Source organism: Gorilla gorilla, chromosome X, assembly GCF_029281585.2.
Source record: "Gorilla gorilla gorilla isolate KB3781 chromosome X, NHGRI_mGorGor1-v2.1_pri, whole genome shotgun sequence".
In the NCBI taxonomy this organism is placed as follows: domain Eukaryota; kingdom Metazoa; phylum Chordata; class Mammalia; order Primates; family Hominidae; genus Gorilla; species Gorilla gorilla.
Window position 1 is genome coordinate 82,521,004 of NC_073247.2, and position 15,885 is coordinate 82,536,888.

Sequence of the window (15,885 nt, forward strand, 5' to 3'; positions counted from 1 at the left end):
CATGACACAAGCACTCTTGCACAGATAGCAAAGTAATCTGGTGCAATCCTTTCAAAAAGCAACTTGGCAATGTTATACGCTAAGAACACTGGGGTAGAGAGCTTGGTATCTGAAGTCAGACAGATCTAAATTTGAAACCACTTGCTACTTGTATGGCCATAGGCAAGTTAAGCTCTCTATACCTTAGTTTTGTCACCTGTAAAATGGAGAATATACCACCAATTTCTCAGGGTTGTTGAGAGGATTACCTGAGATAATGTATGGAAATTATATAGCAGAGAACCTAGCACTTAGTAAGCATTTAATAAATGGCAGCTGCTATTATTATTCCCTTTAAGAAATTGTGCTTCTGAAAAGTCACCTGGAATAAATATGGGGAAAGTTTATGAACAAAAATATTAAAAGCAGTGTAGATTATAATAATAATAGAAAAGAAGTATACACTGTATGTCTATTACAGGGTAGCAATAAACTATTGTGCAATCATTAAAACTGTTGAGTATGAAATAAAGTGGAAAAAATGAATATACACTAATATGAAAAATGTATAAGATTAGTAAGTGAAAAATTAGAAAGCAAACTTTTATGTACTATATAGTTACAATTCTGTAATAAAAGCAAAATAAACTAAGAGAAAAAATACTGAAAATAAGTGATCAAATTTCTAAAAGTGATTGTGTTTAGATTCTATTTATTTGACAAATATTTAATGAGCATATTATCTGTACCAGGCATTGTGCTTTGTGCTGAGAACCTAGCAATGGATAAAACATAACAAATATTCCTGCTGTCAAGGAGCTTCTAGTGGATGGTAGGACCATGAGAATTTTTAGTATTTTCCAAAAATGACTTAAATTATTATGTGCTATCCTTTCACAATGAAAAATGTTTATTTTTAAATTTCAATCTTTCTACTACAAAAAATATCAGTGCAATAATGCCAGCAGTTAGGTTGACCATTTTAAGAGTAAAGTATTTTCACCAGCAAAGCAACAAACAGAATATAAAAATGCAAGTTTCATATATTCTTTCAATGCAAAATCTAGTATTTTTAAATATAAAAAACTTGGATTTGGGTTAGCCTCCTAATCTGTAATCAAACTATGACTGACATTGCAACTTCGGGAGTATCTAGATTGAGTTAAGTAAAAACAATCTGTGAATAAAGAACAATTTCATTTTAAACTCTGCTTCTTACCTACATTTGGATAAACACTGTCATAAGGAATTATCATCCCAAACTAATCTACTTCAACTTGGTGACTCCAGTCATCTCTCTGTTCTTCCTATGTTGTCTTAGTTGGAGTAAGTGTATTATTTTAGTTGGTTAGTTGGTTTGTTTATTCCCCCAATGCAAAAAAGTAGAGTTGTCTTCCTGGTTTCTAACATTTTTCAATCTGTGTATGCTGACGTGATACTGTTGCCTAGAGATGCAGAATCCCCAATACATTTGAGCTTCTGAGGTCTCTTAAGTGATTGGCTAAAATTCTAGAGACCGCCGAAAGATTCAGTAGTACTAAATTTAGGGCTACTGCCAAATTGAATTATAGTTCTAACTATAACAAATTGTTATTATTTATTGGATAATCAGTAACTATACTAACATATAATTTTGTATAGTACAAATAATGCAGCTCTTAAAGATTACTAAAAAGCGTGTACAACATTAAAAGAATTAGAGTAAATAATTTTTATGACTAAACAAAACTGAAATGTTAAGGGCTAGTGTGCATAGTTTTGCTTCATGTAATGCATCTATATAGTAGTAATAACAGTAATAATAATAACTACAGTAATAGGTAACATATATTGCACACTATGCACCAGGTATGGTGTTAAATGCTTTATACACATTTTCTCACAAGATTCTCAAAACAACATGATGAGGTAGATAATAATAATATCTCTTTTGCTAAATGAAGAAACAAAGCAAAGTTAAGTGACTTGCCCAATGACCAACTTTTGTGCAGTGTACATTCTGGTCCTTAGAGAATTACGAAAAATAAATAGCAATGTTTATAAACAAGTAATTATAAAAATCACAGCATTACAAAGGCTTTTCCCATTAATAGGTAATCTTTCTTTCTTCATGGTGGTAGACAATTTCAGAAGGGTTGGGTAGCTACAGTTCTCTGCTGGACTAAAAGAAAACTGATTGCTTTTATTCAGCTTTTTTTTAAAAAAAAAACACCTTTTAAATTTGCTACTATTTTTTCTTCTTTCTCTCTTTCTTCCTGGGTGACAATATTTTCCCTTTCCTGGGTGATCATATTCCTTCTCAGCCACCATCAAATTACACCTATTGTTAGTATACTACAAAAGATCTTATATTTAACAAATTGTAGTGATGTTTCAAAATGGTGTGCTCTTCACATACAGAGATCATACCTTCAAGGAGTTCTTCATTAGATGTTTCGCCTTTCAAGAGGATTTTCATTTTTAAGAAAAGCCCAGTAGAACTTAAATGTTCCTATTTTAAACAAAGAAATCACAATGATATTAAGATTGTGGAATGTAAAAGACAATTTTCAAGTAATTGCCTGCTTTATTCAACCACCTTGGGATAACTCATAATCAAAGGAAATCGAAATTACAGAAGATCATATCATAACATTTGTTCTATCCCTGAGGATATTTCCCAATATTTTTTCAATCTAAATGAAATAATACACGGAAAAGAACATGTAAATATTTCCAATGAGTGATAAACATTTAATGACAAGATTAATACTTAAACTGTACAAATCTCAGGCCATATTCTTTGTAAGCAAAACCACAAACCGGCTAGTTTCATTTTCTTTTGAGATTTATTAACTAAGGTCCTTTGCAAACAATGGCGGAATAAAATAGAAAATGTATTGTCTTTTCCATAAGATATGCCTGTCGTGTTTACCATTAATAACAACGTTATTTCTAAATCATTGTTAGTTGGCCCTAAGCCATCTGTGATCTTCCCGGTTCCACTTTCGCCTGACAGGGTACATCTTTAAACAACTTTCTAAGACTAAAAGTACAGTCTAGGCCCACAGAACAGAACTTTTCTCTCTACAAAGCCAATTAACCCCTACATGAACACTGTACTGATTAGCTCCATACTCTGCACATAATTACAGGTATTCATATGTGAGATGCCTTAAAAATAGAAAGTTGGAGAAAGTAAGCACTGGTATTAAAAGGGCTTGCAAATATAGATGACACTAGTACAAAGAATAAACTGAAGTTGCCAATTTTGATTTATTGCATTACCATCTTTCCTGTAGGTTTGTTGAAGTATGTATTGGATTCAATTCCCTTTTATCTTCAGAGACATAGAGGTCTTCCAGATCTTGGCAACATCTGTTTTCCTTGAGTCTGCTATTCTCACACAAATTTAACATTCTGGTTTTTTTTTACCAAACAATTCCAGATATGATTTTCACTGATTTCATTACCAAACAACCCCAGATAATGGACATTTTACTTCTGTTATCATCATGTCTTCACTTCTGTAAACATTTGCACCGTATATTGTCCATCCTTATTGTCTCTTAAAACTACACTTCCAGAAGTCATGAAGATTGCCTGCTAAATCCATCAGCTTTCTCCCTACTATCAAAATCCTTGTCTTCTCTGTAACTTTTCTCACTGTTATTTCTCATTCTTCATAGCTTTGTTTGTTTGTTTATTTATTTATTTATGATGGAGTCTCACTCTATCGCCCAGGCTGGAGTGTAGTGGCACAATCTCGGCTCACTGCAACCTCCATCTCCCAGGTTCAAGCAATTCTCCTGCCTCAGCCTCCCGAGTAGCTGAGATTACAGGTGCACTCTACCACATCTGGCTCGTTTTTGTATTTTTAGTAGAGATGAGGTTTCACCATGTTGGCCAGACTGTTCTCGAACTCCTGACCTCAAGTGATCCACCTGCCTCAGCCTCCCAAAGTGCAGGGATTACAGGCATGAGCCACCAGGCCTGGCTGCTTTTTTTATTATTATTATTTGAGACAGAGTCTCACTCTGTCTCCCAGGCTGGAGTGCAGTGGTACAAACACGGCTCACTGCAGCCTCCACTTCCTGGGCTCAAGCAATCCTCCTGTCTCAGCCTCCCAATGTGCTGGGATTATAGGCATGAACTACCATGCCCGGCTCCCTTCCTTAGATTTTTGTTTGCTGATTTTTTTCTTTTCACCAGTTACTGAGAAACAGGCTCCAGGTACAACAAACATACAAGATAAGTATTGTGAATCTTGTTTTGCAGGAACAGATAAAGTTAAGTAACTTACCCATGGTCACACAACTGGTAAGTAGTAGAACTGAAATTTGAATTCAGATCTCTCTGACTCTAAAGGACATAATCTTTCCATTACAATATGCTGCCTCCCTTGAAGCTCTGTCTATTATGGCAGGCATTACTACACTATCTGGATATTTTGCAAGCTCTAAAGATAATGTATTCATTTCCAGTGTGAAGTGTATCATACACACACACACATACACACACATGAGTATATAAACATATGTATATGCAATGTATATGTATAGTTTACAGAATAATAATAAAACAAACACCGGTGTCCTCACTACCAAGGTTAAGAAACAGATTATTGCCACATATAAAGCCTCAAATGTATCCTTACCCATAGGCATCCTCCTCACCTCACAGAGGTAAACACCATCCTGAATTTTGTGCAGTAATTCCCTTGCTTTTCTTTATATATACACAATATACAGTTGCTATGGGCCGAATGTTTGTGTCTTTCTAAAATTCATATATTGAATATCTAATCCCCAATGTGATGGTATTTTGAGGTGGGGGGCTTTGGGAGGTAATTTGGTCATGAGGGCTGAGCCCTCATGAATGGGATAAGTGCCCTTATAAGAAAAGACATGAGAGAGATGAGAGATGATCTCTCTCTCTCTCTTTCTCTGCCAAATGAAGATACAGAAAGAAGGTGGCCATCTTCAAACCAAGACAAAGGCCCTCACCAGGAACCAAAAAGGCTGGTATTTTGATCTTGGACATCTCAGTCCCTAGAAGTGTGAGACATAAAGTTCTGTTGCTTAAGCCACTCAGTTTATAGTATTTAGTTATAACAGCTCAAGCTAGCCAACACAATTATTTAGTTTTGCCTACATTTGAACTTCACTTAAACAGAATCATAATGTATCGAAGTTCTTCTGTGATTCCTTTCATTCAAATCATGTTTTTTCAGATTCATCCATGTAGATATGTGAAACTTATTTGTTTTCATTACTATATAGCATGGCTGTCAAAGGGTGGTCCCTGAATCAGCACCATCTGGGAACTTGTAAGAAATGCAAGCCATGGGTTGGAGCCAAGATGGCCGAATAGGAACAGCTCCAGTCTACAGCTCCCAGTGTGAGCAACGCAGAAGACAGGTGATTTCTGCATTTCCAACTGAGGTACTGGGTGCATCTCACTGGGGACTGTCGGACAGTGGGTGCAGGACAGTGGGTGCAGTGCACTGAGCCTGAGCCGAAGCAGGGTGAGGCATGGCCTCATCCGGGAAGTGCAAGGGGTCAGGGAATTCCCTTTCCTAGTCAAAGAAAGGAGTGACAGATGGCACCTGGAAAATCGGGTCACTCCCACCATAATACTGCGCACTTCCAACGGTCTTAGCAAACGAAACACCAGGAAATTAAATCCCACGCCTGGCTTGGAGGGTCCTACGCCCACAGAGCCTCACTCATTGCTAGCACAGCAGTCTGAGATCAAACTGCAAGGCAGCAGCAAGGCTGGGGGAGGGGCACCCGCCATTGCCGAGGCTTGAGTAGGTAAACAAAGAGGCTGGGAAGCTCGAACTGGGTGGAGCCCACTGCAGCTCAAGGAGGCCTGCCTGCCTCTGTAGACTCCACCTCTGGGGGCAGGGCATAGCCAAACAAAAGGCAGCAAAGACTTCTGCAGACTTAACTGTCCCTGTCTGACAGCTTTGAAGACAGTAGTGGTTCTCCCAGCACGCAGCTTGAGATCTGAGAATGGACAGACTGCCTCCTGAAGTGGGTCCCTGACCCCCGAGTAGCCTAACTGGGAGGCACCCCCCAGGAGGGGCAGACTGACACCTCACACGGCCGGGTACTCCTCTGAGACAAAACTTCCAGAGGAACGATCAGGCAGCAACATTTGCTGTTCACCGATATCCGCTGTTCTGCAGCCTCCACTCTAATACCCAGGCAAACAGGGTCTGGAGTGGACCTCTGGCAAACTCCAACGCACCTGCAGCTGAGGGTCCTGACTGTTAGAAGGAAAACTTACAAACAGAAAGGACATCCACACCAAAACCCCATCTGTTTGTCACCATCATCAAAAACCAAAGGTAGATAAAACCACAAAGATGGGGAAAAAACAGAGCAGAAAAACTGGAAATTCTAAAAATCAGAGCACCTCTCCTCCTCCAAAGTAGCGCAGCTCCTCACCAGCAATGGAACAAAGCTGGATGGAGAATGACTTTGACGAGTTAAGAGAAGGCTTCAGACGATTAAACTACTCCAAGCTAAAGGAGGAAGCTCGAACCCATGGCAAAGAAGTTAAAAACCTTGAAAAAAAATTAGATGAATGGCTAACTAGAATAATCAATACAGAGAAGTCCTTAAAGGACCTGATGTAGCTGAACACCACAGCACAAGAACTACGTGATGAATGCACAAGCTTCAGTAGCCGATTCGATCAACTGGAAAAAAGGGTATCAGTGATGGAAGATCAAATGAATGAAATGAAGTGAGAAGAGAAGTTTAGAGAAAAAAGAATAAAAAGAAATGAAAAAAGCCTCCAAGAAATATGGGACTATGTGAAAAGACCAAATCTGCATCTGATTGGTGTACCTGAAAGTGACAGGGAGAATGGAACCAAGTTGCAAAACACTCTGCAGGATACTATTCAGGAGCACTTCCCCAATCTAGCAAGGCAGGCCAGCATTCAGATTCAGGAAATACAGAGAACGCCACAAAGATACGTCTCGAGAAGAGCAACTCCAAGACACATAATTGTCAGATTCACCAAAGTTGAAATGAAGGAAAAAATATTACGGGCGGCCAGACAGAAAGGTCGGGTTACCCACAAGGGGAAGCCCATCAGACTAACAGCTGATCTCTCGGCAGAAACTCTACAAGCCAGAAGAGAGTGGGGGCCAATATTCAACATTCTTAAAGAAAAGAATTTTCAACCCAAATTTCACGTCCAGCCAAACTAAGCTTCATAAGTGAAGGAGAAATAAAATCCTTTACAGACAAGCAAATGCTGAGAGATTTTGTCACCACCAGGCCTGCCCTAAAAGAGCTCCTGAAGGAAGCACTAAACGTGGAAAAGAACAACCGGTACAAGCCACTGCAAAAACATGCCAAATTGTAAAGACCATCAAGGCTGAACTGCATCAACTAAGGAGCAAAATAACCAGGTAACATCATAATGACAGGATCAAATTCACACATAACAATGTTAACCTTACATGTTAATGCACTAAATGCTCCAATTAAAAGACACAGACTGGCAAATTGGATAAAGAGTCAAGACCCATCAGTGTGCTGTATTCAGGAAACCCATCTCACGTGCAGAGACACACATAGGCTCAAAATAAAGGGATGGAGGAAGATCTACCAAGCAAATGGAAAACAAACAAAGGCAGGGGTTGCAATCTTACTCTCTGATAATACAGACTTTAAACCAACAAAGATCAAAAGAGACAAAGAAGGCCATTACATAATGGTAAAAGGATCAGTTCAACAAGAAGAGCTAACTATCCTAAATATATATGCACCCAATACAGGAGCACCCAGATTCATGAAGCAAGTCCTTAGAGACCTACAAAGAGACTTAGACTCCCACACAATAATAATGGGAGACTTTAACACCCCACTGTCAACATTAGACAGATCAACACGACAGAAAGTTAACAAGGATATCCAGGAACTGAACTCAGCTCTGCACCAAGCAGACCTAATAGACATCTACAGAACTCTCCATCCCAAATCAACAGAATATACATTCTTTTCAGCACCACACCACAACTATTCCAAAATTGACCACATACTTGGAAGTAAAGCACTCCTCAGCAAATGTAAAAGAACAGAAATTATAACAAACTGTCTCTCAGACCACAGTGCAATGAAACTAGAACTCAGGATTAAGAAACTCACTCAAAACCGCTCAACTACATGGAAACTGAACAACCTGCTCCTGAATGACTACTGGGTACATAACAAAATAAAGACAGAAATAAAGACGTTCTCTGAAACCAATGAGAACAAAGACACAACATACCAGAATCTCTGGGACACATTCAAAGCAGTGTGTAGAGGGAAATTTATAGCACTAAATGCCCACAAGAGAAAGCAGGAAAGATCTAAAATTGACACCCTAGCATCACAATTAAAAGAACTAGAGAAGCAAGAGCAAACACATGCAAAAGCTAACAGAAGGCAAGAAATAATTAAGATCAGAGCAGAACTGAAGGAGATAGAGACACAAAAAAGCCTTCAAAAACTCAATGAATCCAGGAGCTGGTTTTTTGAAAAGATCAACAAAATTGATAGACCGCTAGCAAGACTAATAAAGAAGAAAAGAGAGAAGAATCAAATAAACGCAATAAAAAATGATAAAGGGGATATCACCACCGATCCCACAGAAATACAAACTACAATCAGAGAATACTATAAACACCTCTACGCAAATAAACTAGAAAATCTAGAAGAAATGGATAAATTCCTCGATACATACACCCTCCCAAGACGAAACCAGGAAGAAGTTGAACCTCTGAATAGACCAATAACAGGCTCTGCAATTGAGGCAATAATCAATAGCTTACCAACCAAAAAAAGTCTGGGACCAGATGGATTCACAGCCGAATTCTACCAGAGGTACAAGGAGGAGCTGGTACCATTCCTTCTGAAACTATTCCAATCAATAGAAAAAGAGAGAATCCTCCCTAACTCACTTTATGAGGCCAGCATCATCCTGATACCAAAGCCTGACAGAGACACAACAAAAAAAGAGAATTTTAGACCAATATCCCTGATGAACATTGATGCAAAAATCCTCAATAAAATACTGGCAAATTGAATTCAGCAGCACATCAAAAAGCTTATCCACCATGATCAAGTGGACTTCATCCCTGGGATGCGAGGCTGGTTCAACATGTGCAAATCAATAAACGTAATCCAGCATATAAACAGAACCAATGACAAAAACCACATGATTATCTCAATAGATGCAGAAAAGGCCTTTGACAAAATTCAACAACCCTTCATGCTAAAAACTCTCAATAAATTAGGTATTGATGGGATGTATCTCAAAATAATAAGAGCTATCTATGACAAACCCACAGCCAATATCATACTGAATGGGCAAAAACTGGAAGCATTCCCTTTGAAAACTGGCACAAGACAGGGATGCCCTCTCTTACCACTCCTATTCAACATAGTGTTGGAAGCTCTGGCCGGGGCAATCAGGCAGAAGGAAATAAAGGGTATTCAATTAGGAAAAGAGGAAGTCAAATTGTCCCTGTTTGCAGATGACATGATTGTATATCTAGAAAACCCCATCGTCTCAGCCCAAAATCTCCTTAAGCTGATAAGCAACTTCAGCAAAGTCTCAGGACACAAAATCAATGAGCAAAAATCACAAGCATTCTTATATACCAATAACAGTCAAACAGAGAGCCAAATCATGAGTGAACTCCCATTCACAGTTGCTTCAAAGAGAATAAAATACCTAGGAATCCAACTTACAAGAGACGTGAAGGACCTCTTCAAGAAGAACTACAAACCACTGCTCAATGAAATAAAAGAGGACACAACCAAATGGAAGAACATTCCATGCTCATGGGTAGGAAGAATCAATATCATGAAAATGGTACTGCCCAAGGTAATTTATAGATTCAATGCCATCCCCATCAAGCTACCAATGACTTTCTTCACAGAATTGGAAAAAACTACTTTAAAGTTCCTATGGAACCAAAATAGGGCCTGCATTGCCAAGACAATCCTAAGCCAAAAGAACAAAGCTGGAAGAATCACGCTACCTGACTTCAAACTATACTACAAGGCTACAGTAACCAAAACAGCATAGTACTGGTACCAAAACAGAGATACAGACAAATGGAACAGAACAGAGTCCTCAGAAATAATGCCACACATCTACAACTATCTGATCTTTGACAAACCTGATAAAAAACAAGCAATGGGGAAAGGATTCCCTATTTAATAAATGGTGCTGGGAAAACTGGCTAGCCATATGTAGAAAGCTGAAACTGGATCCCTTCCTTACACTTTATACAAAAATTAATTGAAGATGGATTAAAGACTTAAATGTTAGACCTAAAACCATAAAAACCCTAGAAGAAAACCTAGGCAATACCATTCAGGACATAGGCATGGGCAAGGACTTCATGTCTAAAACACCAAAAGCAATGGCAACAAAAGCCAAAAGTGACAAATGGGATCTAATTAAACTAAAGAGCTTCTGCACAGCAAAAGAAACTATCATCAGAGTGAACAGGCGACCTACAAAATGGGAGAAAATTTTTGCAATCTACTCATCTGACAAAGGGCTAATATCCAGAATCTACAATGAACTCAAACAAATTTACAGGAAGAAAACAAACAACCCCATCAACAAGTTGGTGAAGGATATTAACAGACACTTCTCAAAAGAAGACATTTATGCAGCCAAAAAAACACATGAAAAAATGCTCACCATCATTGGCCATCAGAGAAATGCAAATCAAAACCACAGTGAGATACCATCTCACACCAGTTAGAATGGTGATCATTAAAAAGTCAGGAAACAACAGGTGCTGGTGAGGGTATGGAGAAATAGGAACACTTTTACACTGCTGGTCAGACTGTAAACTAGTTCAACCATTGTGGAAGTCAGTGTGGCAATTCCTCAGGGATCGAGAACTAGAAATACCATTTGACCCAGCCATCCCATTACTGGGTATATACCCAAAGGATTATAAATCATGCTGCTATAAAGACACATGCATACGTATGTTTATTGCGGCACTATTCACAATAGCAAAGATATGGAACCAACCCAAATGTCCAACAATGATAGACTGGATTAAGAAAATGTGGCACATACACACCATGGAATACTATGCAGCCATAAAAAATGATGAGTTCATGTCCTTTGTGGGGACATGGATGAAGCTGGAAACCATCATTCTCAGCAAACTATCGCAAGGACAAAAAAACCAAACACCGCATGTTCTCACTCATAGGTGGGAATTGAACAATGAGAACACATGGACACAGGAAGGGGGACATCACAACCGGGGCCTGTTGTGGGGTGGGGGGAGTGGGGAGGGATAGCATTAGGAGATATACCTAATGTTAAATGACGAGTTAATGGGTGTAGCACACCAACATGGCACAAGTATACATATGTAACATACCTGCACGTCGTGCACATGTACCCTGAAACTTAAAGTATAATTTTAAAAAAAAGAAAAAAAAAAGAAATGCAAGCCCCATCCAAAACCTACTAAATGAGAAACTCTGGGAGTATTGCCTAGCAAACTGTATGTGCATGTGTGGGGGAAAATGTGTAAAATAATTATTATTGATTTGCATTATGGAAAGTTTCCAATTCAACATAAATTCTATTATCTGTTTAGTAAGGTAACAAATGAGCAAACTGTGTTTAACAGACACTCTAGGTAATACTTACACAAGCTAAATTTTAAGAACAACTGTTGTATAGTACTCTGTTTTATGAATAATTCACACTTTATTTGCACATTCTACTTTGGACATTTAAGCTGTTTCCAACGCAATTGCCATTATGAACAATCCTGGAATCAGCATTCTGTATACCTCTCCTTGTATACAAATGCTAGCCCTTCTCTAAAGTATATACCTAGGAGTGAAGTTGCTGGGTGATAAAATTTTATTTTATCAAGTAACTTCAAACTGTTTTTTAAAGTAGTTGTACAATTCTCAAAAAACTAGGAATGAAGGGAGCTTCCTCAACCTGACAAAGGGCATCTATACTAAACCCACAGCTAACACCATACTTAATGGCAAAATACTGAAAGCTCTCTAAGATTAGGGAAAGATACTGTTCTTGCCAATTCTATTTAACATAGTAATGAATGTTCTTGCTAGAAAAATTGGAAAAGAAAAAGAGACAAAAGGCACGCAGATTGGAAAGCAAGAAGTAAAACTATCTTTATTTACAAAAAATATGATTTTTTTTTTTTTGAGACGGAGTTTTGCTCTTGTTGTCCAGGTTGGAGTGCAATGGCGCAATCTTGGCTCACTGCAACCTCTCCCTTCTGGATTCAAGTGATTCTCCTGCCTCAGCCTCCCAAATAGCTGGGATTACAGGCGTGCACCACCATGTCTGGTTAATTTTGTATTTTTAGTAGAGATGGGGTTTCACCATGTTGGCCGGGTTGGTCTCGAACTCCTGACCTCAAGTGATCCACCCACCTCAGCCTCCCAAAGTACTGGGATTACAGGTGTGAGCCACAGCGTCCAGCCAGAAAATATGATCTTGTATACAGAAAATCCTAAGGAATCCATTAAAAAACTATTAAAGCTAAAAGAACAAGTACAGGAAGATTGTAGGATATAATATCAGTATTTTTTCAATTAATGGCATTTCTATATACTAGCAATGAACAATCCAAAAGTCAAGAAAATAATTCCATTTATAAAAGCATAAAGAAGCAATAAATTTAACAAAAGAAGGACAAAACTTATTTACTGAAAACTACAAAACAATGAATAAATGTTCCTGGATTTGAAAACTTAATATTGTAAAGATAGCAATAATTCCCAAATTGATCTGCAGATTCAACAAAATCCCTACCAAATTCCCAGCTGTCTTCTTTGCAGAAATCAGCAAGCTGATTCCAAAATATGAAAATGCAAGAGATTCAGAAGAGCCAAAATAATTCTGAAATAAAAACAAGTCGGAGGGCCATACCAGTGGATGCAAAGTGGTTTCTCATTGGGCTTCTAATTTGCATTCCCTGATAACTAATGATATTGAGTATCTTTTTGTGTACTTATTGGCCACTGGTACGTATTATTTGGAGAATGTCTATTGAGCTCCTTTGCCTCCTTAGCCCATTTTCAATTGGGTTGTTTGTCTTCTTATTGAATAGTAAGAGTTCTTTTTTATATTATGATTAATAGACAACAGATATATGATTTGCAAATATGTTCTCCCATTCTGTTGGGAGGATCCTATGGATTGTGTCTTCATTTTCTTGATGATTTCCTTTGAAGCAAAAAAAAGTAATTTTAATGAGACTTAATTTTACCTAATTGTTCTTTTTTGCTTGTGCTTTTGGTGTAGTATCTAAGCACCTATGCCTTTTATATTTATTTCATTGCACTAATACATTTTCAAAGGTAATTTTGTGAAACAACATAGGCATACCAAATTTTAATTTCTCCTTTAAAAATTTAATCAGATTCAGTTCCAGCAGATATGAAGCAAGACAACTAAGCCTATACCTTCTACTAATTACAACTAAGAACTCTGAACAAGATATAAAAAGCAACAACCTGAGGACTCTTAAAAGTAAACAGAAACAAAGATTGTAGTGAGGCAACAAAACTTGGAGAAGTGAACCATATGGAGGTGGTAAGTTTCCTGAGTTTTTTTCTTTTATCTAATGGCATAGGAAGTTTGTCTTCTAGCTAAGCTCTGAGTGAGGCAAAAAAAAAAAAAAAAAAAGTTTGTGTAGATAAGTTTTTTGGTTTGGAGAATTTTTTAATGGGCTCTGCCTTCATGTAGATACAGAGTTCAAATTTACATTACTCATGTGGTCCAAAAACCTCCAACCTGAGAAAGTAAAATAAAAGTAACCAAAAGAGTGGTAACTCTTTTACATCTGGCTGATGCCAATAAAAAGTTTCTCTGCAGGGCCATGCTCTCAATCCAGGTTGAATAGGATTCTAAAAACTTAACACTCACTGAACATAAATTAACATATCCATAATTACAAAACAAAGAAGGAAATATTTCATACTAAGCAAGAGTCAGGAGTTCACATGAACAGCGGGATCAAATCATTTCCAAATAACTTGCCTGTTTCCCATAATAAAGCTCAATAAGATTTATAGTATTACAAAAATATCCAGCAGCCAATGATGTAAAATAGTTGGCACCCAGTGAAAGACAGAGGCAGGCAAAAACAATCAATAATGGGGAGATAATAGATGGAAACTAATCTAGAAGTGACATAGATATTAGAATTATCAAAGAAAGACATTAAAAGAGTAAGTATAACTGTATTTCGTATGCTCAAAAATTTAACTAGAGACTTGGAAGATATAAAAATAAACCAAATCAAACTTTTAGAGATAAAAACTAAAAAGTCTGAAATGAAAAATATATGGGATGAGATTAACAGATGATTAGACATTGCAGAAGAAAGATTAATGAACTTAAAAGTAATAGCAATACAAAACAGTCCAAAATGAAACAAAAATAACAAATTATGTTTTAAGTGAAAAGAGTATAAGCAAACTATGGCACAACTTCAGGCAGCCTAATACATGGTTAATTAGAGTACTTGGGGGAAAGCAGAAAAAAAATTTGAAGAAATACTGGAACTTTTCAAACATAATGAAAATTATGCTCCTAGACATCCAAAAAATCACAAAGAGCCCCAAGCACGAGAAACATAAATAAAATTACTTAAAAGCAGAACATCAAGTTGCTCAAAAGCAATGATAAAAAATCCAAAACTTATTCAGAAAAGAAGACACGCTATATAAAAAAGAACAAACATAAGAATGGCACCATATTTCTCAACAGAAACAACAGAATGAGAATACAGTGGAGTGAAATATTTAAAATACCCCCCCCAAAAAAGCTGGTTTAAATTCTATACCTGGAAAAAATATCATTCAAAAAACAAAGGTGAACCTAACACTCATAATGATGTCTATTATTAAAAAATAGAAGATAACAAGTGCTGCTGAAGACGTGAAGAAATTGCAACCCTTGTGCACTATAGATGGGAATTTAAAATGATACAGTTGCTAAGAAAAATAGTATGGCTGATATGCAGAAAACAGAAAACTGGACCCCTTCCTTACACTTTATATAAAAATTAACTCAAAATGGATTAAAGACTTAAATGTAAAACCAAAACAATAAAAACCCTAGAAGAAAACTTAGGCAATACCATTCAGGACATAGGCATAGGCAAAGACTTCATGACTAAAACACCAAAAGCAATTCCAACAAAAGCCAGAATTGACAAATGAGATCTAATTAAACTAAAGTGCTTCTGCACGGCAAAAGAAATTATCTTCAGAGTGAACAGGCAATCTACAGAATGGGAGAAAATTTTTACAATCTACCCATCTAACAAAAGTTTAATATCCAGAATCTACAAGGAACTTAAACAAATTTATAAGAAAAAAACAAACAACCCCATCAAAAAGTGGGCAAAGGATATAAACAGACACTTCTCAAAAGAAGACATTTATGCGGCCAACAAACATGAAAAAAAGCTCATCATCACTGGTCATTAAAGAAATGCAAATCAAAACCACAATGAGATACCATCTCACGACAGTTAGAATGACAATTATTAAAAAGTCAGGAAACAACAGATGCTGGTAAGGTTGTGGAGAAATAGGAACGCTCTTACACTTTTGGTGGTAGTGTAAATTAGTTCAACCATTGTAAAAGACAGTGTGGTGATTCCTCAAGGATCTAGAACCAGAAATATCATTTGTCCCAGCAATCCCATTACTGGGTATATACCCAAAGGATTATAAGTCATTCTGCTGTAAAGACACAGGTTCACGTATATTTATTGCAGCACTATTTACAATAGCAAGGACTTGGAACCAACCCAAATACCCATCAATGATAGACTGGATAAAGAAAATGTGGCACATATACACCATGGAATAC

At 37.3% G+C, this 15,885-nt stretch overlaps 1 protein-coding gene across 2 annotated transcripts in view; it reads right to left on the reverse strand.

The window, feature by feature from the left end:
* TEX11 (testis expressed 11) overlaps nt 1-15,885 on the reverse strand; it is a 383,978-nt gene that overhangs the window by 184,380 nt on the left and 183,713 nt on the right. For both annotated transcript variants that reach the window (XM_055376139.2, XM_004064340.5), the window contains exon 12: nt 2,389-2,470. In XM_055376139.2, the coding sequence (XP_055232114.1) occupies nt 2,389-2,470 (82 nt within the window). The remainder of the gene's footprint in view (nt 1-2,388; nt 2,471-15,885) is intronic.